General features: G+C 37.9%; 1 protein-coding gene and 1 long non-coding RNA gene across 16 annotated transcripts in view; both read right to left on the bottom strand.

Annotated features, from left to right (window-relative positions):
- The window catches only part of LOC116563444 (suppression of tumorigenicity 18 protein), a 309,774-nt gene that overhangs the window by 111,980 nt on the left and 174,325 nt on the right, over nucleotides 1-23,469 (bottom strand). For 5 of the 14 annotated variants that reach the window (XM_032296067.1, XM_032296062.1, XM_032296068.1 and 2 more), the window contains 2 exons: nucleotides 23,085-23,163; nucleotides 6,193-6,238 (listed from right to left, as the gene is read on the bottom strand). The exons of 2 other annotated variants lie outside the window; for them this stretch is intronic. Coding sequence is in view for 3 of the 12 variants with exons in the window: in XM_032296060.1 (XP_032151951.1) it covers nucleotides 6,193-6,238; nucleotides 23,085-23,114 (76 nt within the window). In the remaining 9 variants the exon portion in view is untranslated. Of the gene's footprint in view, nucleotides 1-6,192; nucleotides 6,239-23,084; nucleotides 23,167-23,469 lie in introns of those variants that run through there. 7 more of the 14 variants (XM_032296073.1, XM_032296069.1, XM_032296065.1 and 4 more) reach the window with 4 other exon arrangements.
- LOC116563447 overlaps nucleotides 1-23,469 on the bottom strand; it is a 241,191-nt gene that overhangs the window by 43,397 nt on the left and 174,325 nt on the right. For both annotated transcript variants that reach the window (XR_004274398.1, XR_004274396.1), the window contains exons 3-4: nucleotides 23,085-23,163; nucleotides 6,193-6,238 (exon numbers count right to left, since the gene is read on the bottom strand). This is a non-coding gene — a long non-coding RNA (uncharacterized LOC116563447). The remainder of the gene's footprint in view (nucleotides 1-6,192; nucleotides 6,239-23,084; nucleotides 23,164-23,469) is intronic.

Genomic DNA, 23,469 nt, shown 5'->3' on the forward strand with positions numbered 1-23,469 from the left:
TCTGCAGCTCTGATATAAACCACAGTGTCCACTCAGAAGTTCATAATGTTGATACAGAGTCCAAAGACCACTCTGAGATTTGGTTTCTTATTAAGTAAACATAAAAATCTTAGCACATTTACCTTAGTATTGCTATCCCTTGAGGCCCTATCTCCACAGTTTACAACAGATTAAGCTGTTAATCGCTCTAACGATAATATCGTCACCAATTGTTCCTTAGTTGGAATGATGCAAAAGAGGGGATTATCCTTGCCTGGTTCAGTTTTTCGAATGGTGAGACAATTTCTTTACAGTCCCCAGTTTCTGACTTTATTTTTATATTCATCAGTATGATCATTTAACTTACAGTCAAGTTTATATAACCCATTTTGCTCCATTAAATTTCTAACGAAGAGTTAAACTTTTTATTTTGGAGTTCCTAATCAATCAGCAGTAGAATTGGTATTTTCAACATAGCAAGAGATTAGATGCTCAGAAGTTGATGAACAAAACTTATGTAAGCCTTTTGCCACTTAAATGACTTTCTTCTGCCTAGCCTTCCAGGTTGATATTAGGGCGTATTCTTCATTGGCTGGACCAAATGAAGATAAGCAGTGAATTTCATTTAAGATGTTTAGGCAAAGACAAACAATCTTTGTTGACCATAAACTTCATTTTTACCACCAGCCCATAATTAGGCCCCTGATCACAGCAGGAGTAGAAACAAGAGCTTCAGCAAAACTGGAAACGCTCTGCAGGAAAAACATCTCCCATGGCAAAGTGGGTCCATGGTATCTTGCTTACTTTTAGGGAGGATGTGTCAGATTTCAAATCATTGAATATTCAAAGAGATGAGTTCTTTGATATTAGCAAGCAAATTACTTTTCCTGATCACCTTTTAACATGATTTGCTTCCCCCGAGTGATAGCCGAAGTTCGAATAGACACACAAAACTTCTTGTTATTCAGTATAGTTTGTCATTTAGAAGAATAAAATTTGTCAATGCACACAATTTCCATGGACAAATTTACATGATTTTTACTAGTTTGCCCAGCTTTTTAAATCTCTGCCTTACAGAACCTTTCAAAGAATTTTCAGTACAGGGAATGCTATAGCAATTCTGATAGCCTCCAAGAAAAAATATAATTTTTGTTTTTGCAGATTGCTGAAGTCATACAGAGCATCACAATAACTTGTGGTTTCCACTGTGATAGATATGAAGGAATTGTACTTACACTAGTAGGCATAACAGTATTTGTATTTGCCCTTCCATTCCCTGTAAAAATAAAACATAGATCTTTTCTCCTTAAGCTCTGAAGCAATTCCAATAACTTATGCAAGACCTATATTTCTCTCTGCAAGATGATTTAACTTTCACCTGATTTAAGTAACAAAATAGCCCTCGAAGATACTTAAAGCCTTGCTGTAATTAACATAACTGCATTTAGATGCCATTCATGACTGATAATTCTAACACCTTGTGGGAAAAAAAAGAAGTTGCATGCTGTAAACATTATAAACATATTCAAATAAGCTTAACACAATCTGCCATGCTTATTTCTGCCTAGATCATGGACCAGCGAAATGGTTAATGCAAATGGATTTATAATTTGCTTTGGGGGGCCAGTTTCTTCTCCTTATTTATTAGCCCAGCTGATGGGGCAGATTTGATGAGGCACTTCTGGAATAATTGAGTCATCACACAAAGAAGGCTGCTAGCATTCAGAGTGGTTTTATCAGCAGCAAGCAGGCCTGATTACTGACAATTACACTCTGATCCGGTGATGGAGGAGAAAGAGCCAACGAGTGGGAAATGTCCGTGTTTCTATCCAGGAATAATTTCTACATTCATTTTACATGCTAAGTGTTTCCTATCTCTGCATAATAAACTGTAAACAGGAATAGATGGCACAATGTCCCTTAATATTTCCTGGTAATGAAGACACAAATGTACAGTGAGTGCTGATAAATATAGATGAAACATAAGCTATTCTCCCAGTCTGTATTGTTACCTTTAAAACAAATGCATTTTTGTGGTAAAAGCATAATCATAGCTAATGCAAAAAAATGACAGAAGATTGAAACTGTCCTTGTAACTACATAGAAACTTTGTAAAAGTCCTGTTAATCACTGCTGCTTTAAAGGCCGGTGAGCTGAAGGTGAGATACTAGAAACCACATCATTTTGTTTCTCAACAGTCAACTGTGAAGAACTCCTTGGGTTAGATGCACTAAAGGACAGAGCAATAGTGACTTCCATTAACACTCAGAGAGAGCACGTCTCCATGCTAAACTGAGAAAACAATGAAGCTGGCACAAGAAGACATCTTCACTAGCATGGATTTCAATTTTCCTTCCACCAGGCCTTTCATCAAAACGTTGATCATGAATGGTAAAGTGAGACCTAAGATTTTATGATTCGCCACGCAGAGCAATGCCTTGCTATCTTTGGGGTGGCATTTTTAAGCACTTGTTTGTGACATGGTTTATTAACAAAATACTATGAGCAAAAAGCGCATCTCACAGAGATGTCTGATTAAACTAGCTTTCCCACTGACTCAGAATCTACTTGGAAAGACCTAGAGAAAGGGAAAGTTCAGGCTTCTTAATGTGCTTCCATAGATTTTAGTGGGAAAACTTTAATTTCCTGTTTTATTAAGTTTCCTCTTTTAAAAAGCCAATCGGGTATGAAGCCGCACATAACGAACCTGCCTGGGTGTGTTTGCTTAATCTTTTCTCTAAAGCCCCTTCCTGGCTTCCAAAGACATAAAAATTATTCTCTGTTTTCCTGTGGTAACTATGGAAGTCTGTTTTATTAAACTAACCACTTAACTTCAAGGCCTGTGTTGCAACTAAATGTGCTATTTTGAGTAAATCTATACTAAACAAACTCACAATGTCAAAACATTTTTAATAAAGTTCAAAGAGCACTTGTTTCACAAATAAAGCTTTTTACTATATAAAGGGAATTTTCTCTATTTAAGCTATTTCATCATACAGATTATTACACAATGCACGTGATAGCTTTAGACATTTTCCATTTTCTTTATCCATCTTTAAAAGGTTCTTTAGAATTTTATTAGAAAGTCTTCTCTTTTTCCCAACAGTAACTGCTTTTTATAAAATCTTCCTCATATTTTGTTTTGAATTAAGATAAAAATATAATTATTTATCTTCATTACCTGACTATGAAATATGGAATGGGAGAATATACTGAAATTTGCAAAGCAAATGATGTGACTCAGTTGTGGAGGCCAATGGGGCACTGGATTTTTGCAGAATGATCCTTGGATTTTATTGTCACTACAGTATTTAATTTAATACAGATTTTTTAAAGTACAAGTATTTTTCTCCTAAGAATTTACTCTTTATTGGTTCAGTACACACTTATAGAGAAGAATTCTATGGCTTTGCATGCTAGACAGTGGGCATAAAAGGGTATATAAAGCACAACTCTTGTTCTCAAGAGCTCAAACCAGGAAGTTGAATAGTCCAATATAATGTGCCAGGTATTATTACAGAGGGAGGCAGAAAAAAGAATGGGAGCACAGACTTAGACCAGACTGGAAAAGCTTCCAGAAAATGGTGATTCCTAAAAAAATTCATCCCTAGAGAGATTCGGAGAACTGTGACAAGAATAAAGTAAGGTCCCCAAAGAGCAATTGAAAGGACACCAGTGGTCGAAATTGTAGTTGGCTTGGTTAAACAATGCATTAAGGCCATATTTTTATATAGTTACAAGAGGGTCAGAGACTTGATGGTCAAATTAGAGAGCTAAAATTAAATGCTTTGAATTTCATGATTTCATTTGTATGTTTCAAAGGAACTTTTCCCTTTAGTGTGAGAATGGCAAGATCTGTCTGCTGAAATGTGATTTGTCATTCATATTGTGGTTGACAGCATCGCCCAGAATTCTATATTCCAATAGTGTTTTGATAGCACCGTCATCTTGATGACTATGTTCTACCAGATATTATGCTTGCCCAGGTCTAGTTTCTCTTCCCTGGGCTGGTGTGGGCTCATGGAAGCAAAGGGCTATCCCGTTGACCTTTTGATGCAACATAATTTTATGGCTATAGCAGGTGCCCGATATGTTATTATTGAATTGAATTAAAATAAGCAAAAAAAAAACCGCTTTTCAGATGCTTGAGATAATTGTTTGTTAATTGGATTTCAATAGCAAACAACCCAGACATCTTAGCATCTGGAATACTATAGATTTTGTTTGTTTGATTGCCATGCCAGTTAAGGAGAATTTACGATTTTGTCTTCTCTTATGTTGAAAACATCAGCTCCCAACATGCAAAGGAGAGCGAGTGTGAAGTATAATAGATTTTGTGGTCAGATTTTTTTCAACGTCTACTTTTATCTCATTTATATGAAAAGTTATGGCTTGTGATTTAAACAGGTCCTTTTGCAGGAAAAGTTAAATGTAAAATAGAAATAATAGCCTTATTTTTCCAAATTTGGAAAGAAAACTATATAGGAAGATCTTCAACTCATCTAAACTATAACACTGTCCCTAGTTCACGGACTTCACTTTACTCATTTGATGTTTTCCAGAATGTTAATAAAATTCAAAGAGCACTTGTTGTGCACCTGACTATTGTGCACCTACATTTATTTTAAGCAATGCATGTCCATATATTCATACTGATGACTTTTGTATGGGAGAGAAAATGGCACTCACCATAAGTAAAGACAAAACCAATTTATTTTTTGAATCAAAATGGTGAGGCGACACAATATTTTCTAAATAAACACACCTCACCTTTACCAAACTCATAGAATGATAGGCACTCTTGCTAGAATTTATGTGTGTTGTCTTACTTAGTCATCTTAGCATGCCTATGGTGAAGTATTATCAATGCTACATGTGAGATTAGGGAAGGAAATTTAGTTCACCACCTTACCCAGGGTTCACACAGGTAGAAAGAGGTAGAACCAGGATTCACATGGCCACCATCTGCTTTCAAGCACTAGGCTCAGCATTCTTTGCCTGTCAGATCTCTGCAGCAGAGACCTGGCCTTCTATCCCTTGATGTTCCATTCCACTCACCCATGCTCAAGTAAACACAGACTCACTAAAAAGTCCAATAAAGCATGGACTCATATGCATCTTGAGTGACACAGGTATTATGTTTACAAATATAGCATATAAAGAATTTCTGGGGAAGGAGGGATATCACAAAGTAGAAACTAGAACTCTCTGAGTTGGCAAAAACCATCATTTGAATCAACAAAATCAATACTCCAATTCTTATAGACTATCAATCTTAGCCTCTCAAGAAAAGATTTTCTTCATTCAAATACAGAAATTTACTTGTAGGATTTAGATCAGCAGCTACAAAATATGTCCCATGTATTGGTGGGCTTATTCTCTGTACTAGTTTTCTATTATTGCTGTAACAAATGTTCACAAATGTGATGGCTTAAAAAGACACAAATCTGTCATCTTACAGTTCTAGAGGTCCAAAGTCTGGTATGGTCTCACCAGACTAAAACCAAGTTAAGCTCCATTCCATTCTGGAGGCTCCACAGGAGAATGCGCTTCCTCACTCACTGGGCTGTTGGTGGAATCCAGTTCCTTGCTGTTGTAGGACTGAGACCGCTGGTTTCTTGCAGGCTGTAAACTGAGAGCTAACCCCCAGCTTCCAGAGCCCACTGCCTTTTTTGGCAAATGGCCTGCTTCCTCTATTTTCAAAGTCAGCAATAGTGGGTTGCTTTGAGTACTTCTCACATTGCATCTCCCTGACTCATTCTTTGGCCTTTTTCTTCAGGATCATGTGATTAGTTTTTCTTTTTTAGACAAATAGGATAATCTCATACTTCATTAAATCACATCCCTTTGCCATGCAAGATAACGTATTCACAGATTTCAGGGATTTCATGGATATTTTTGTGGGGGACTTTATCCTGTCCACCACATTTTTTAGTCATACATTTTAATTCTGAATGTTTTACATATTAACGCCCCTAATATCAGACATATGAAGTCATGCATCAGAATGAACAGGTGTAAACACTTCCTGAAAAAAATCTGTATGAATATAACCAAAATTACCCTGAGGATACCAACACTAACCAAATCAAGCATCTTTGCTGATCCTCTAAAATGAAATTCCTCAACGTCTCAGGTTTTTGAAGGATGTTGAAAAGTTGGAGATTTTTTTTCTTTGAGGGAAAAGTTTATTTTTCAATAGCTTTTACTTACCTTCCCTAAAAGCTACTGGATCTAAGCTGGAGAGTTCCCATCGCTCCTGAGGAAAAGCATCAGAGGAGGAAAAACAGAAAGAAAAACAAAAAGGAAACGTAATTAAATGGTATTTATCTACAGCTTATTAACTATATAAAACAATCCTTTCAAGTAATTTCCATGCTGACTATTAGAATAGGGGTTGGGGTATTACCAATCTTCAATAATCAGACAATATTCATTTGAAAGAAGTCTCCCTCAACAAGAAAAACAGGTGTCTACTGTTATCAGAAAGTGCTTTATAGATTTGAGCCCTTTTGTTTATAAGTACATTTGAGAACCTTTTCTAGGGACACACCTGAGAGTGAAAGTAAATTATCAATGACAGTCTTTTCTGAAAAAAAAAAAAAAAAAAAAGAATCAGTGGTTTAACACTAATTTCTAATCAGATCCTACAGAAAGGAACAGCCCGCACGGCAGCTGTACTTTTCCCAGGGTTAATTACCTTTCACTGCTCTCTACTAATGAGTCAGCTGTTCCTGTCATTGCACACTACACTGGTTCATCTGGAACTCTAGCTGTGGACAAACACAGGAGTGACAGTCTCATTTACATACGGGGTGGGGGCACGTTGTGTAAAGATTTCAAAAGGATTTTAAAAAAAATCCTTTAATTCTCATGCGTTTCCATGCTACAAATATTTTTACAAAGAAGGTTTTACTTGGTCAGCTACTGTTTTTCCTCCCAGGTCCCTGGGTTCACCACTAGTAGATGTGGAATAGGGCCGAATCCTTGGAAAGGGGCAAACTTCACCATCTTCACAGAAAGCTTTGTCTCACTGATGTCTTAACACCAGAACAATCACCCTATAGGGAGCCTCAAAAGTTTGCAACTTCTTTCAGTGGTGAAAAGACTTCCTAAAAAAATTCATACTACAGAAAATTAGATTCAAGGTAGAAAACAACCTACCAGAAAAAGACCTCCCAAATATCTTAGCATTGCTTGTACATGAAAAGTGAATTCGAAAATGGAGAGTTTTACAAAAAAATTTTGAATTGAAAGCTGTGTTTTGACCTAATACACCTAGATCATTGTGGGAAATTATATATACGTATGTGCATGTATGCATATATATATATATGTGTGTGTATATATATATATATGTATATATATAATTTATTACTCAGATAAGAGCCCTTTTATCCAGATAATGACTCTGCTCTCCATCCCTTAATGCAGACACAATATGCCCTTATATATTTTCTACGCTTGCAATCAGCAGTTTAAGTATCTCTTCCCTCCTTTTAATTCCAGAGATAACTGAGAGGATGTACAAACAGTAAAGCCTCCACTGAGTTTCACTTGCCCAGCCTCCAGAAGGCCTCTGAGTAAAGGATACTTTCCCACTGCTAAGTTCCTGACTCTGAATCTTCAAATTTTTGAACAGTGGCTTTCAGACATTAATATGCATCAGGACCACCTGGGCGGCTTCTTTTTTTTTTTTTTTTTTTAAGACTGAGTTTCACTCTGTCACCCAGGCTGGAGTGCAGTGCAGTGGCACGATCTCGGCTCACTGCAACCTCTGCCTCCAAGATTCAAGTGATTCTCCTGCCTCAACCTCCCAAGGAACTGGGATTACAGGCACGTGCTACCATGCCCAGCTAATTTTTGTATTTTTAGGAGAGACAGGGTTTTACCATGTTGGCCAAGATGGTCTCGATCTCTTGACCTTGTGGATCCACCGGTTTGGGCCTCCCAAACTGCTGGGATTATAGGCATGAGCCAGTGCCCTCGCCTGAGTGGCTTCTTAAGGCGAATGTCCTGGTGCCGACACTCTGAGGTTCTCACAAGGGTCCAGGTGCCCCTGCCTCTCCATGGACTGCACCGAACAGCAGAGTGTCAGAGCAGTGGCTCTTGAACATCAGTGACATCAGAATCTCCTGGAGGGCTTGTGAAAGTCCAGGCTATGCATTCCACAGATCCGTGGTGGGGCCTGAGAATGTGCATTTTTAAGCTTCCAGATGATGTTGGTACTGATAAGTTTGGGCACCATATTTTGAAAACTACTGGCCTAGGTACTAGCTATTAAATGCATTGCAGAATCCCAACCCCCAAAAGCTAAATACACCCACATGGAGGAGAAGCACTTCCACTTCATTTCTGAGCTATTTATTTGCTCTGGTTTTAATACTTTATGATAGAAAGGAACAGATAAAAATTGAATGTTCTGGCCCATCATTGAAGCACATTCTCAGAACCACTTTATAGCTTATTGAACTTGATCTTCCCTTCAGATGAAACCATTCATGTGAAGAAAGAAACAGAAATTATGTACTTCTTCATTTAAGGTGCCATTATCAAATATAAGCTCACAAATTACAAATCTAAGAGTTTGCACAATATTCAAAGTTGCCAAAAACAAATAAAATATGGGAATGAATTAATTACAAATTATATCATAAAAACAAATTTAAATGTCGAGCAAAGATGCACATTTCCTTGACACATTCAATGTTTTTATCAGCCCTAGTAAATTCTGACTTACTTTCCAAATGATACAATGTGTTTCTCATGTACAGTGGTATATGAGGTGCTCTTTGTTGATGGCTGCTATTTTGAAGAACACATTATCCTGAAAACTTCTTGGAGGATGGAAACATTTTAGTCTAATACTAAAAAATATATTTTCATTGCTGTTCATGTAAATATCTCTGTGGTAAAGCTCTTACAAGGGTATTTTGCAACATGGTTCACAGGAATACATATTTTAGAAAGAGAGAAATAAGATAAATTATAGAATGAAACATCTGCTAAGTATCTTTCAGTAAAGAGATGGATGGTGCTTCTCTAAACAGCAGGACATTGACCAAGCAGAAGTCGGGCACTTTAGCACTGATCTGCTCAGTTCAGGAAGGACTAGTGAGTGTTCCAAACATGAACTTATCAACTAGTTCTCCAGTAAAGGCGGGAGAATATAAGCACATGAGAAAGATTTTAAAAGAATCAGTGCCCCTTCTAAATTCTCACTGCCACCTACTTGCTTTTGCTGTTTCACAGATGTTTATTTAACAAAGCTACTTTAAAATATCAGTCTCATCTAAATATAAGAGGATAATAATATCACAAATAAGAAATTTGATTCATACCAGTGTAACCAACCCTCTTGGTATAGAACAGTATTGGTTAATTAATTCATTAATTTATGCACTCAAATCTTCATTAAGCACCTATTCTTCTGGAGAATGTTTGTATAAACCAGTGGGGTCCTCAGTGAGTGGAGAGGGGTGTATGGTGAATGCCACTCCAATGGTGAAGCTATTTTTGTTGCATAAATCAGAGGCAATAAAAGAAAAATCTCCCTGCAGGTGTGGGGGCCTAATTTATTTCTTGATAACATGGGAGAACAATCTGATGGGTTTGACGGAACTCTACTCTAGGAGTACAGACATCATCAGGGTGTTTAGTTTGAGTGAAGAATCCCTAATCCTGTGGCTCTCAGATGGATGTACACTCTGCTGTCATGGTGTGGACCTGCATGTGAATGTCAAGATCCCAGTTGATCCCTCTCTCCTTGGATGGTTTTCAGGAGTTACAAAGATTCAGACTAAATACGTGCCTCTGGTTATTTGAACATCTGGTTGACAGATGTCTCCCACGACCAATCAGAGGTCAATACATTGTTTATCAGGTGTTTTGTCCAATGCCTGCCCAATTTCAGTCTATTATTTTCATTGGTTTTCACCAGCCGATTGGCTTCTCTCTAATTCCCTAGTATTATCTTTTTGGCTTTCTTTTTTCAGTACATTGAATTTGATAGAATTTGTTTGTTATTGGATAGAGAAACATTATAACTATATATTTGTGGAATACAAACTGATGTGTGTATACAATGCAGAATCATTGAATCAAGCTAATTTGCATATTCATCACCTCAAATATCTATCATCGATTCCTCTTGCCTAACTGAAACATTGCACCTTTGACTAACACCTCCCCAACTCCCACTACCCAGCCTCTGATAACTACCATTCTGTTCCCTGACTCTATGTCCAAACCTTCTTGGTTTTCTGTCCACGGTAATGAATTATGTATTTTTTGGCATGTTAAATTTTTCCAAAAAAAAAGCATGTGCAGGAAAAAATGCCTTAGAAGAACTACAGAATCCCAGCCGTTAAAACACCTAATTTGTACAAGGTGCTTTCAAAGTGAATCACAACCACTATGGAAAACAGTGTAGTGATTTCTTAAAGAACTAAAAGTAGAACTACCATTTGATCCAGCAACCCCACTACTGGGTATCTACCCAGAGGAAAAGAAGTCATTATGCAAAAAAGATACTTGCACACACATGTTTACAGCAGCACAATTTGCAATTGCAAAAAACGTGGAACCAACCCAAATGTCCATCAATCAATGAGTGAATAAAGAAACTGTAGTATGGGGTGTGTGTGTGTGTGTGTGTGTGTGTGTCTGTGTGTGTGGTGTGTGATGGAATACTACTCATTCACAAAAAGGAATGAATTAATGGCATTTATAGCAACCTGGGTGGCGTTGGAGACCATTAGCCTAAGTGAAGTAACTCAGGAATGGAAAAACCAAACATTTATATTCTCATTCATAAGTGGGAGCTAAGGTATGAGGATGCAAAGGCATAAGAATGATACAGTGGGCTTTGGGGACTCAGGGGGAGAGCGTGGGAAGAGAGTGAGGGATAAAAGACTACAAATTGTGCTCAGTATACACTGCTTGGGTGATGGGTGCACCAAAATCTCATCAATCACTACTAAAGGATTTACTTGGGTAACCAAACACCACTTGTTCCCCCAAAACGTATGGAAATTAAAAAAAGTTTTAAAAGCAACAAGCATTAATAAAAAAAAATGACACAGATGAATGCCACTTAAAAAATAAATAAAAATAGGCTGGGCCCAGTGGCTCAAGCCTGTAATCCCAACAGTTTGGGAGGCCGAGGCATGCGGATCACAAGATCAGGAGTTCGAGACCAGCCTGACCAATATGGTGAAACCCTGTCTCTGCTAAAAATACAAAAATTAGCCAGGTGTAGTGGTGCACACCTGTAGTCCCAGTTACTTGGGAGGCTGAGGCGGAAGAACTGCTTGAACCAGAGGTTGCAATCAGCCAAGATTGTGTCACTGCACACCAATGTGGGGGACAGAGCAAGGCTTCATCTCAAAAATCATCTTAATAAAATAAATAAATAAATATAAAAAATAAAAAAAGAATGCTCCTTAAAGGAAATCCTTGCCTCGAGGTAAACTAGATGGCTTCCCTTTCATTGCTTGAACTCCTCCTGCTCCACACCTGGTCTCCGTGTTCCCACAGGAAACGACGCCTGCTCCTATGGCAGACCCTGGCCCACTGGAGTCCTGGTTCAGAGCTCATGGTCAGCTTCAGACTGGAAGCTCCTGCAGGAAGGACAACGGTGCTGTTCTCTCTGCTTCTCTTCCATAAGCAAGGTGCTCCTGAGGGCATGGCCTAATCACATGAGAACCAGCCAACTAATGGTTATATTAAGAAAAAAAGAGAGCTGTGATGAGGCCCCTGCCTCTGTGATTTGAATTTTAGGAAAACAACGGACCAAATATTTAGAGATATAGCAATAAATATCCACAGCCTGTAGCAAAAAGTGATGCTGGTAAAAATATACAGTTCAGATTCATTTGTAAGACTCATACATGTAAAACCTAAAACAGGTAATTCTGTATTATTTATGTTATATCTGAAAACTACTGAAGTAGGAAGTAATCTTATGAACAGTTCGCTCATAAATTGAGATTAGTTTTACAAACTAAGAAAAAACAAATGGACAGAAAGCCTATGTAGTATTACTATATCTTTAACACATGCACAACTATCAACTTTGGTGCAGGGGGAGGGGATATTAACATGGAAGGGCCGCCACTGCCAGATCAATCATATGTTACAATCAGAAGAGTGACTGTCATATTAAAACTGCCAAAAGAAAAAAGCTAAACTGGGTACTTCCGAAAATACCAGGAAATAAATCAAAAGATAATAGAAGAAATAAAATATTATTTATTATGACAATATAAATGAATATGCTAAGGAATATACTGATCTAGGATTAAATAATGGCAGTGGTAGGAAATAGAAAGTAGCAGATGATTCTTTAAAATATTCTAAAGGAGGCAACAGGTAAGCACGAATCAGACAAGGCGTCCAGCAATTGCTGCCGTCACAATACATTGACACTGATAGAGAAATTGGACTAGGCATTGCATAGTTATGGTATTTAAATCTCACCACAATCTAAGGAGGTTCACATTATTATTCCCAACCTAAGGTGGGCAAACCTAAGTCACTCTGTTAGTACAAGCTAATATTCAAAACTTTATCTGGGCTGGGTATGGTGGCTCACACCTGTAATCCCAGCACGTTGGGAGGCCAAGACGGGTGGATCATTTTAGGTCAGGAGTTCAAGACCAACCTGGCTAACATGGTGAAACCCTATCTCTACTAAAAATACAAAGACTAGCCACGTATGGGGGTGGGTGCCTGCAATCCCACCTACTTGGGAGGCTGAGGCAGGAGAATCGCTTGAACCCAGGAAGCAGAGGTTGCAGTGAGCCGAGATCGTGCCAATGCACTCCAGCCTGGGTGACAGAGTGAGACTCCATCTCAAAAAAATAAAAATAAAAAACCTATATATGATGCCAACATTCTTTCTGCTGTGTAGCTCTAGCTAAGATGGCAGTGGAAGCTAGATACCTGAACATCTTTCTTTGAGAAAATCACAGAAAGACTCACAATGATAGGGTGGTCGTTTGGGAAATGTGAGCTTTTGTGGTGAATTTAGAGAGGAGATAGACTAGATAGACTATTGGAACACCAGTCATAAGAACTAAGATAATGGGAGAACTGAAATATGGCAAAAATCTTAAGACTGTTATGTTGGGAAGGACAGCAATAAATGACCTGGGAAATACTTTATGGATGATTGGAGTCTGTGAGCACTGTTCAAGTCAGCAGAGTTAGGATGGAGACACACTCTGTCCCTCAAGAAACACCAGCCTAAGTTTGAATGCTAACTCTACTGTTCTGTGATTTCAGAACTGCAGCTACCTCCCTCACCTTCAGGTTCCTCATCTGTTAAAAGGGACGTAACAGAACCTCCCTCTAGAGCTGCAAGGATTGCATGAGATGCCACTGATAAAAGGCATGGCACAGAGTAGACATTCAATAAAATACCATGACCCAAAAAGAGATCAGCCCCTAGGCAAAGCCCACAGGTATGTGGTCCACAATGAGTGCCCAGTGTAGGCATGGCGACGACTTGTGTTGATGAGAGTAATTAAATCTCTAAGGAGTAAGCAGTTGATTTTCTTCAAGAGAACATGGAGTTAGTTGGATAATTCATTAAGCATTCATTGGAAAATATTCATTTTTTTCTATTCTATTATTTCTTTACACTAGATGCTATTATAAATGCTTTATGTATATTAACCCAATCTGCATAACAAATATATGAATCAGGAACTATTAATTATCCCCATCTTTAAAGTGAGGAGTTTGAAATGCAGAGCAACTCAGTGCTTGCCTGGGGTCACACAGCTCCTGAGGAGTAGCACTGGCATTGGACTCTTGCACTAAAGCCCACGTATTCAATCAAAACAATCCGTCATCATCACAAGATGAGAGATGGAGAAGAAGGGACGGACAACACAGATACTATATTCCAGTACGGGAGCCAAACTCAAAAACAAGGAAATAATAAACACGCAGTGCAGCTGATAGCAGTAGGAAATACTATGGGAAAATAATGTAGGCTAGAGGATGAGCTATTTCAGATTGAGGCAGGAATGACCTTTGCTAATTAAAGAAAGAATGCAAGAACCATGTGCCGTAGTGGAAACAGTTAAAGCCTTTGTATCTAGAATAAATAAAAAACAATTACAAGTCAATAATAAAAAGACAACCCAATGGAAAATGGGCAAAGGACTTGAATATGCATTTCTACGAAAAAGATACACAAATGATCAATAAGCACATGAAAAGATGTTCATTAGAGAAATGCAAATTAAAATCACAATGAGATACCACTGTGAACCCATTAAGATGGCTAAAATAAAAAAGACTGACAATGGCAAGTGTTGGTGAGGATGTGAAGAAATTCAACCTTCACGTGTTGCTAGAAGAAATGTAAAATGATTCGGCAACACTGAAAAATAGCTGGCAATTTCTCAAATGGGTTAAACACAGAGTTACCATATAATCCAACAATTTGACTTTTAGGCACATACCCAAGAAGGATGAAAACACGGGTCCACTTGAGAAATTGGACACAAATATTCATAATAGCATTATTCATAGTAGCCAAAAAGTGGAAACCACCCAAATGTCTATCAACCAATTAAAGGAAAATCAGTGGAATATTATTCAGCAATAGAAAGGAATGAAGTACTAAATTAGTGCAACCTCTACGGAAAACAGTAGAGACATTTCTCAAAGAACTAAAAACAGAACTACTATTTGATCTAGCAATGCCACCACTGGTGTCTATCCAAAGGAAAAGAAATTACTACACCAAAAAGATACCTGCACAGGTAAGTTTGTTGTAACATTAGTCGCAATAGCGAAGACATGAAATCAACTTAATTGCCCTCTATGAATGACTGGATGGAGAAAATGTGGTATCCACCCACACACATGTGCACATATACATATCTACCATGGAATACTACTCAACCATAGAAAAGAATGAAACCATGTTGTTTGTAGCAACATGAATAGGACTAGATGCCATTATCTTACCAGAAATAACTTGGAAACAGAAAGTCAACTACCACATGTTCTCACTAATAAATGGGAACAGCGTATGCACATGGGCATAGAACATGGAATGAATAATAAACATGGGAGACTCAGAAGGGTGGGAGGTGGGAGGAGGGTGAGGGATGAGAAATTACTTAATAGGTATAATGCACACTATTTGGATGATGGCAACACTAAAAGCTTAGAATTCACCGCTGTGCAATATACCCATGTAACAAAACTGTAACTTGTACCCCTATCTATACCAATAAAAAGAATGAAGTACTTACATATGCCAAAACATGGATAAGTCTTGAAGACATGCTAGGTGAAAGAAGCCAGGCAAAACAAAGACCCCATATTATGTGACTCTATTTATGTGAGACGCCCAGAATAGGCGAATCTATAGAGACATAAAGTAGATGAGTTATTGCCCAGGGCTGGGAGGAAGATGACGTATCTTCCCTTTGGAAGGTGACAGATAAGGGGTGCAGAGTTTCTTTTTTGGGAAATAAAAATGTTCTAAAATTGACCATGGTGATGAATGCAAAACTCTGAATAGACTAAAAACCATTAAACTGTATGTACATTTGAAATGTGTAAATTGTATGATATGTGAATTATATCTCAAGAAAGCTGTTAAGAAAACAGGTGAAACCATACAGACCACAGTAAGGTGCTGCATGCTATTTTAAGAATGATAGGCAGCTATTGGACTGCTTTGAGCACTGGCATGACATAGGGAAATCAGTTTTTGGACCATGGCAGTCAACCGGGTGTGGGAAGATGAACCTGGATGGAATGGAGGTAGTAAAGGTGTAGATAATATGAGCAAGTTGAAATTTTAACCCCTTTATAAACAAGAAAAAAAAACGTAAATTAAGAACAGACCTGTATCTCCTGCCTGCTATGATCTAAACACATGACTTTCAACTCCCCAACATGTGTTCTCTATTAGAGAAGCCAACCTCTTCCCTCTCTCACGCCTCCTACTCTCTCTCCACAGGACCCCAGATGGGCGAATAGTCTCCATTTGCCCACCCCACCCCCTTTTTTGAGGCAGGGTCTCACTCTGTCACCCAGGCTGAGTGCAGTGGTACGATCATGGTTCACTGCAACCTTGACTTCCCTGGCTCAAGCAATCCTCCCACTTCAGCCTCCTGAGTAGCTGGGACTACAAGCACATGCCACCACACCTCACTAATTTTTGTACTTTTTGCAAAGACAGAGTTTTGTCATGTTGCCCAGGCTAGTCTCAAACTCCTGGGCTCAAGCGATCGCCCGCCTCAGCCTCCCAAAGTGCTGGAATTGCAGGCGTGAGCCACCACACCCAGCCTCCACTTTCCCTTCAGCCTTTCTAATTGCATTCATCTTTTAAGACTGTTTCAAATCCAAGAGAAAAATCCCTACCTTTTCTGGTTCTTGTTAGTCTTGTAGTTTTCTGAGTTTCAATGCCAATATCAATTATATATAACTGATGTGTAATAATATAAAATTTAAGAGTTAGAATGTTTTCTTTTTAATTACACTATGCAAATATAATTAATAAAAACTAACATGTTAAAGGAACTTGCAGTTTAAAACCACTTCACACTGAGTCTATAGAATTTTCCTACCTTATTTTACAGAAAAATTTTGGGACAATGAACTCTGAATGATCTTAACATCTCATCCATAGGCTTATAAAGGTATCGTAATCTGCCTGCATGCCTCCTTTCTTCTGGTTTTAGAGGAAGAAAGAGATCCCTTCCTTTCTAAGGATAGGTTCTCCACTGGGCTCACTTTAGATTTGTTTCATACTTCCTCTGCTTCTTTCAGTCTTCTTATCTCTCCTGGTTCTTTCTCCTTAGCATAGAAACACGTTTCTTCATTACCTACTACTATCTCTGTTTTTCAGGGTCAAACTTTTTTTCTTTTTTTTTTTTTTTGATTTTGAGAAGGAGTCTCCCTCTGCTGCCCAGGCTGGAGTGCAGTGGTGAGATCTTGGCTCACTGCAACCTCCACCTGGCGGGTTCAAGTGATTCTCCTGCCTCAGTCTCCCAAGCAGCTGGGATTACAGGTCCCCACCACCACACCGGGCTAATTTTTTTCCTATTTTTTAGTAGAGACGGGGTTTCACGATATTGGCCAGGCTGGTCGTGAACTCCTGACCTCAGATGATCCACCCACCTTGGCCTCCAGAGTGCTGGGATTACGGGCGTGAGCCACTGTGGCTGGCTCAAACTTCTTAATATTCCCAGAGACTTCTTTTCATTCCTTGCTTTCCCTACGCAACTCATGGGCTACTATCTAGCACATTTAATGGTGCAGGATCAGTCTGTTTTCAGAGCAACTCACATGATTGCTCAGTCTTTCCTGGAGAAGCCATTTATGTCTCTGGCTTATGTCTCACTCTATATATTCTCCTTGGAAACCACATCCAAAGATGTATCTCTTCATCCCAGGTCTCCCTCCTGAATTTCAGATCCACTGATCACCTCAACATCACCACCCAATTACTCTCATTCAACGTGTATAAGAAAGAACTCATTATGTTTTCCTCTAAACAACCTCTTCCTTCCGAATCTCCTATCTCTGCTAACCATTCACCTGGTAATCCAAGCCTAATGCCTGTCACTTACGACGCTATACCAGTTGTCAAATGTCTGTCCTTGGCTTGCCTCTTGCATAGCACAGCTCCTACTCTACTGTGATGGCCACTTGCTCCTGTCACCTGCTCTGGCATAAGCTCCTTGAGTATTTGTGTTGGCATTCTCCCTTCTTGACTCAGTTGCTGGAACCCAACGGATGCTCAATATGTTTGTCAAATGGATGGATTCAAGACTCCTTAAATGCCTCTTCTGTAAAATCTTCCCTGATGCTAACGCCAAACAAAGGTGGTCATTCTATTCTTTAGACAAGAACTTTATTTTTCACAGGAAGAATAGAATTGGCTATGCCTGGTGAGATGCTCTGTCCCCACATACGTTAAGGCTGAATAGTATAGTGAAACTGCGTGTAGCCATAGCCTACTCTGTCTTTGTACAGGGTTCTGTACAAACCTGCCCTAGCATGTGAACAGCAACATGGCCAAGGTTGGCAGTTTTGCCTGCATCACTTTCCTCTGCTGTGGCTCAGGAGGTTCTTAGGGGCAGAGGTTGTAGCGGATATTCATTGTCTATATACTTCTGATACTTTTAGGCCTGTAAATATTTCTTAGTCAACTGATTGCACAGAACCTAAATAACTTGCTCACTATTTTCTAGCTCTGATAGTTACGTTTTCTACTTCACTGTCTTGAAAACTTTAGTACATGAAAAATACAAACATCATTTTACATCACATCCAGCTGAAATAAAATATTGTAATCTCTTGTAGATGTGGCATCTACCGAGGAAAACGTAATTGAAACTCTTCCTTCTTTTTTTTTCCATTAGGGTCACAAAACTGGGGAAATTCTTCATTTCTACATGCTTTCTTTTATATAAACAAACATGTATACATTTCTCAATATGTTAAAGTTTCTCTGCTAGGTACTGAGGAGAATAAAATAATTTTAAATGCAGTTTCTCTTCTAAGAGATTTCTGTCAACCCTCAATAACTTATCTCTTTTTACTTCTTAGAGTACTTTCACATGACATTTTCAAAAGACTAGAAATGCTTGCAGGTTAATCTATAATAATTTAAGAAAACTGTACAAGCGTTATAACAGTAACTGCCTAATTAAGATCTAAAATACAAAATAAATATTAAAGTGTGTCTAAACATATTAGCAACCTGTAATCTATCTTTTCAAATATTTTTTAAAGCAATTGAGCCTCTTTCAAGTGCAGTCTTAATGACAAACCCATAGAGTAAAAGCACAGAGGCAGACTCTTGGAGGTGTGGCTGCATACCTCTTCTGGGGGCTATGGTGCCTGAGGTTGAATTCAGGCTCTGACCAAGCAACCATGGCATCGTGGGCAGATTGCATGGCTCTCCATAGTGCAGTTTTCTCATCAGTAAGCAGGGAATGCTAGCCAACCTTACCTTATAGACTGTTGCTTTGGTGACATTGTGAGAATTAAAATAATTAACAGATATACAGGACTTAGGTAGCCAGGCTTGGTGGCTCACGCCTGTAATCCTAGCACCTTGGGAGGCTGAGGTGGGTGGATCACTTGAGGTCAGGAGTTCAAGACCAGCATGGCCAACATAGTGAAACCCCATGGTTTAGTAGAAACCGCTACTAAAAATACAAATATCAGCTGGGGGTGGTGGCTGGCACCTGTAATCCCAGCTGCTCAGGAGGCTGAGGCAGGAGAATCGCTTGAACCCCAGAGGCAGAGGTGCAGTGAGCTGAGATCATGCCATTGCACTCCAGCCTGGGCAACAAAAGCAAGACTCCGCCTAAAAAAAAAAGTTCTTAGAAGAGTGGTTGGCTCTATGTCAGTACTTTTATTATTATTATTATTGGACAAAAATGTTTTCTGCTTGACACTAAAATACTCAGAGGAAGAATTCAATCACCAGATGTTTCTGTGTATCTATGTTTATACTCACGGAGCTAACATTTCTGGCTATTTAGCCAAATGTTTAACTTTCCATCCAATGTGTAGCATCAGAGCTGAAGCTCCTGTGATTCTCAGAACAGGTTACTTCTCATAGCAAGGTTAATTGGTGTGCTACATATACATGTCTTCCAGGGGTATAATGAGTGCTTCTGCAGTCTTTGAATTATTTTTCAAATTCATAGGATGTTTTAATTTTTAAAAGTTCATGGAGTTACAAAATTTGGAGGATGAAAAGGGCTCCAGGGGTCCCCTAGCATGACCCTTAATGTGACAGATGTTATTAATAAGGAAGGTAAAGCAACTTGTCAAGTCATTTCATCAGGATCATTCAAGTACTTAACGATATTTAACTGGGACTGGAACACAGATGTACTTGGGATTCAGCAGCATTTGACACCGTATTGCTGACACTGGTTTTTCCTCTCTGTTCTGTTCCCAGGGACACCATATCCTAAGGAGAAATTAAGGGAAAGGGGTTTGGGGGACAGTCAGATTTGGGCTCAATCTGAGTTCAACGCTGGTTCAATCTGGGTTCAAGTGCATCTTCACATCTCTAGTCAGTTGCTTCCTTTGTAAAAATGGGATACAAATGGAATTATTATGAGTGCTAAATTATATAATGCATGTAAAGAACTTGACACCATGCCTGGCACAGTGTAAGCACTTCACAAATATTAAGGATCATTATTATAATTATCGTCACATGTATCATCATTGTTATGAACAAATTACATGTACAGTGTTGGCACCACAAGTTCTTTTTCTCATTTGCCAAACCTAAGACATATTTCTTCAGTCAATGATTTTCCACAGAGTGATGGGGAGTGGGTATGAAAGAGAGAGAGAGAGAGAGAGAAAGAGAGAGCTGTGTACGTGCATGTTTCCATTATTTGATAAAGTCAAGTAGCCCTGGATCCTATTGATTCTTCAATTCCTCTCAGCTTACTTGCAGTCCCTGTGATAATGACCTGTGTATTAACCCTAATATGCAGAACCCGACCCTTGCGTCCTCCAGTTGATGAGATTTGATTATGGAAGAAACATTCCCAAGGAAGTAGGGCATCGGGTATGGAACTTCACCAAACTTCAAATGTTTACAGTAGCAAAGAAGGGCCATGATGAGGCTGATGAGACCTGCCATGAGAAACCTGGTCAGTATGTGATTTCATACCAAAATAAAAATGCTTGGAAATGTGACCTTTAAACCAAAAGGTCTGTATCAAAACTTGCAAGCTGTTCTACAATTTGAAGCCTAAGGTTGGAAGGGTCTTTGATTGAATGTGACTATTTCAGAAAAATAAATACCAGTAGGATATTCTATTAGTTCCGAAAGTCTAAGTGAAATATATACCTCATGTACCTGTGAAAACCAATGTAAGCAATATCTGGAAGAGTTTTCTTGTTTGCTCATTTTGTTTAGAATTGGAACCTGCCTTTCAGGAATGAAATGACAGAGCTATAATCCCTAGGAAAAAAAATGCCCAAAAACATCATAGAAACTAGGATAATCCTTCATGAAGTCAGAAGCAAAAAAAGAAAACAGAAAATAACTTCCTCTACCGTTAAAATAGCCACAGCATCCACTTCTATCCCCATTCTTTCATTTCCCCAGGTCTGACATTCTGCAGATGACCGCCCTTATTTGTCCCTACATGTTTTCCAAAATATAAAAGTGAAATAGAGTCCCAAGGGCACTGTACTTGAAAGGTTATGAGAGTTAGAGAATTTTAACCATGCCTGCCAAACCAGCAGATGGCTTGTGATTATAATTATATGCATCAATAAAACGAATAATCTTTACAAAATTTGAATTTCTACTAAAGTAAGGGATTTAGTAAGCAGATGCAACAGAATGCATTTTCTTTAACCCTTTTGGTAGACACTGGTGTCTTTCACACAAAAAAAGATCTGGGACTCCATAAATAATAGATTTATATTTCATATACTCTCATTTTTTACCCCTTTCCAGAGTAGTCATATTGTCAGCCTCAATCTTTCCCTGATTTCATTTTCTTCATGAGCATATTTCAACCTCACCTCATTTTCATCCTTCAGAATAGAAATGTTAAGACTACTTCTCTACCATTGTTTGATATTTGAAAGAAAATTTAAAAGAGGTAAATACCTTTATTCTAATTCATACCAATATACTATAGAAACAAAAGAGCAAACAGTGGACACATCTTTCTATCCGATGGTATTCTTTTACAAATTGGGTTTTCAGCAACATTTTTTTTGTTTTCATATTCTTTTTAATCTACATTCCAGGAATGAAAATACTGTTTATTCTATTTAAATAATTAACCATTTCCTTTCAGTTGGCTTCCGCCTGTCATTATAAGTAAGGGTAACTAAGTTTTATCTCATGTCAAGCATGAATTCACTCATATTGAAATTGGATATATATGACACATCTGAAAAAAAAGGATGTGGTGAGGTTTACACACTGGCCTTCTGCCATGTTTTCTTTCATGAGGGAACCTCAAAATTTAGGAAATTAAGTTAAGCTAGCTACGTTTACTTTTAAATCTTGGAAAGAGCAGAGAAAATGTACCACAAAAATTTTCATTCTTATTTTTTTATAAAATAGTAATGCAAATATTTTTATAGAATTACAAAGTGTAACTCTTCATTAGAATAGTATCAATTAATACACATTTCACCCAGCATACCAACAAATAGAATATTTAAGAATATTTGGAGAACTGATATTAGTGCAGATATCTCTAGCACCTTCAAAGTTAGTTGCACTGTATAAATCAAAGAAATTAAAATAGTCTGATCTAAAATGCTCTTATACTGGTGTAGTTAATTCCACTTAATAGTGTAACTAAATTACTAATAGAACTTTAAAGGCATTGACATTTTTGCAGGTCAATTCAATTTACCTAACGACACAAAATATATGAGATCAGAAATTCTCAGCAACAAAATTCTTTCAAAGTTACAACTTAAATGTATAGACCAAATCCTATCAGGGCAAACATTCCTGCAATCAAAATCCAAAAAGTTAAACCAAAAGGGTCATACATTTTTGTCTAAAAATTTATAAATTTGATGTAACATTTGACAACACTGTATTCAAACATTTGTAAAGAAATTCAGATCTCTCTTGAGTTCACTGGAATGGAATTTTGTCATTTAAGATAAAATATTCAGCAATTAACTGAGTTCAAGATTCTTTACATAAGTGACAAAAATAATTAAAATATTTTCCAATTATAATGTTCTCAAGGAGGAAAAACTTATACCAAATTCAGTGTATGAACTAAAAGAAACAATCTAAGCCAAAAAACTTAAGAAATAAATCCCAAAGGGGCAAAATTAAAAAAAAAAAAAAAAAAAAAAAAAAAAAAAAAAAAAAAAAAAAACCATGATCTTAATAAAGACCTATGCTGTAAATACTTAAGTTTCAGATGTTTTCATTTTCAATTAAATGAAATTAAATATTTCTGCTTACAGAAAGTTTCGGTTGAAGTGTAATAAAATTTTAGGCATACTTTTGATAGCAACTAATATAACTGCATAATAAGCCAATTTAATCACATACACTTAATATAGCTTTAGAAATTTTAACATGTTACCTTAGTCTTGATATGAGCACGCAGACACATAAAACCAAATTGTCACAATGCTTCAGGGTCTCTCACAAAATTGGGGGCTCTGGAAGTGAAAATACGAGAAAGAGTTCTGTATGGGTACGAGTGAATGCACAGGCGGTGTGTGACATGGCATTGGCACGTCCACTCGCTGTCTCAAACTGCAAGTGAAAGTTAAAAACACCAAACACAATATGCCAGGGGTGTTAGGTATATGAGCTTATTAAATTTTCACTGAAGTTATAAGGCAACATTTATCTCCCATCACCCTTGTCCCCATCTAACAGACCAGGAAACCGAGGCCCAGAAAAGTTAGAGAACTTATCCAGGGGCACAAACTGAGTCAGTGGAAGAACCAGATTTCAGACAT

This window comes from Sapajus apella, unplaced genomic scaffold (genome assembly GCF_009761245.1).
Source record: "Sapajus apella isolate SASKATOON/1434 unplaced genomic scaffold, GSC_monkey_1.0 scaffold35, whole genome shotgun sequence".
Lineage (NCBI taxonomy): Eukaryota > Metazoa > Chordata > Mammalia > Primates > Cebidae > Sapajus > Sapajus apella.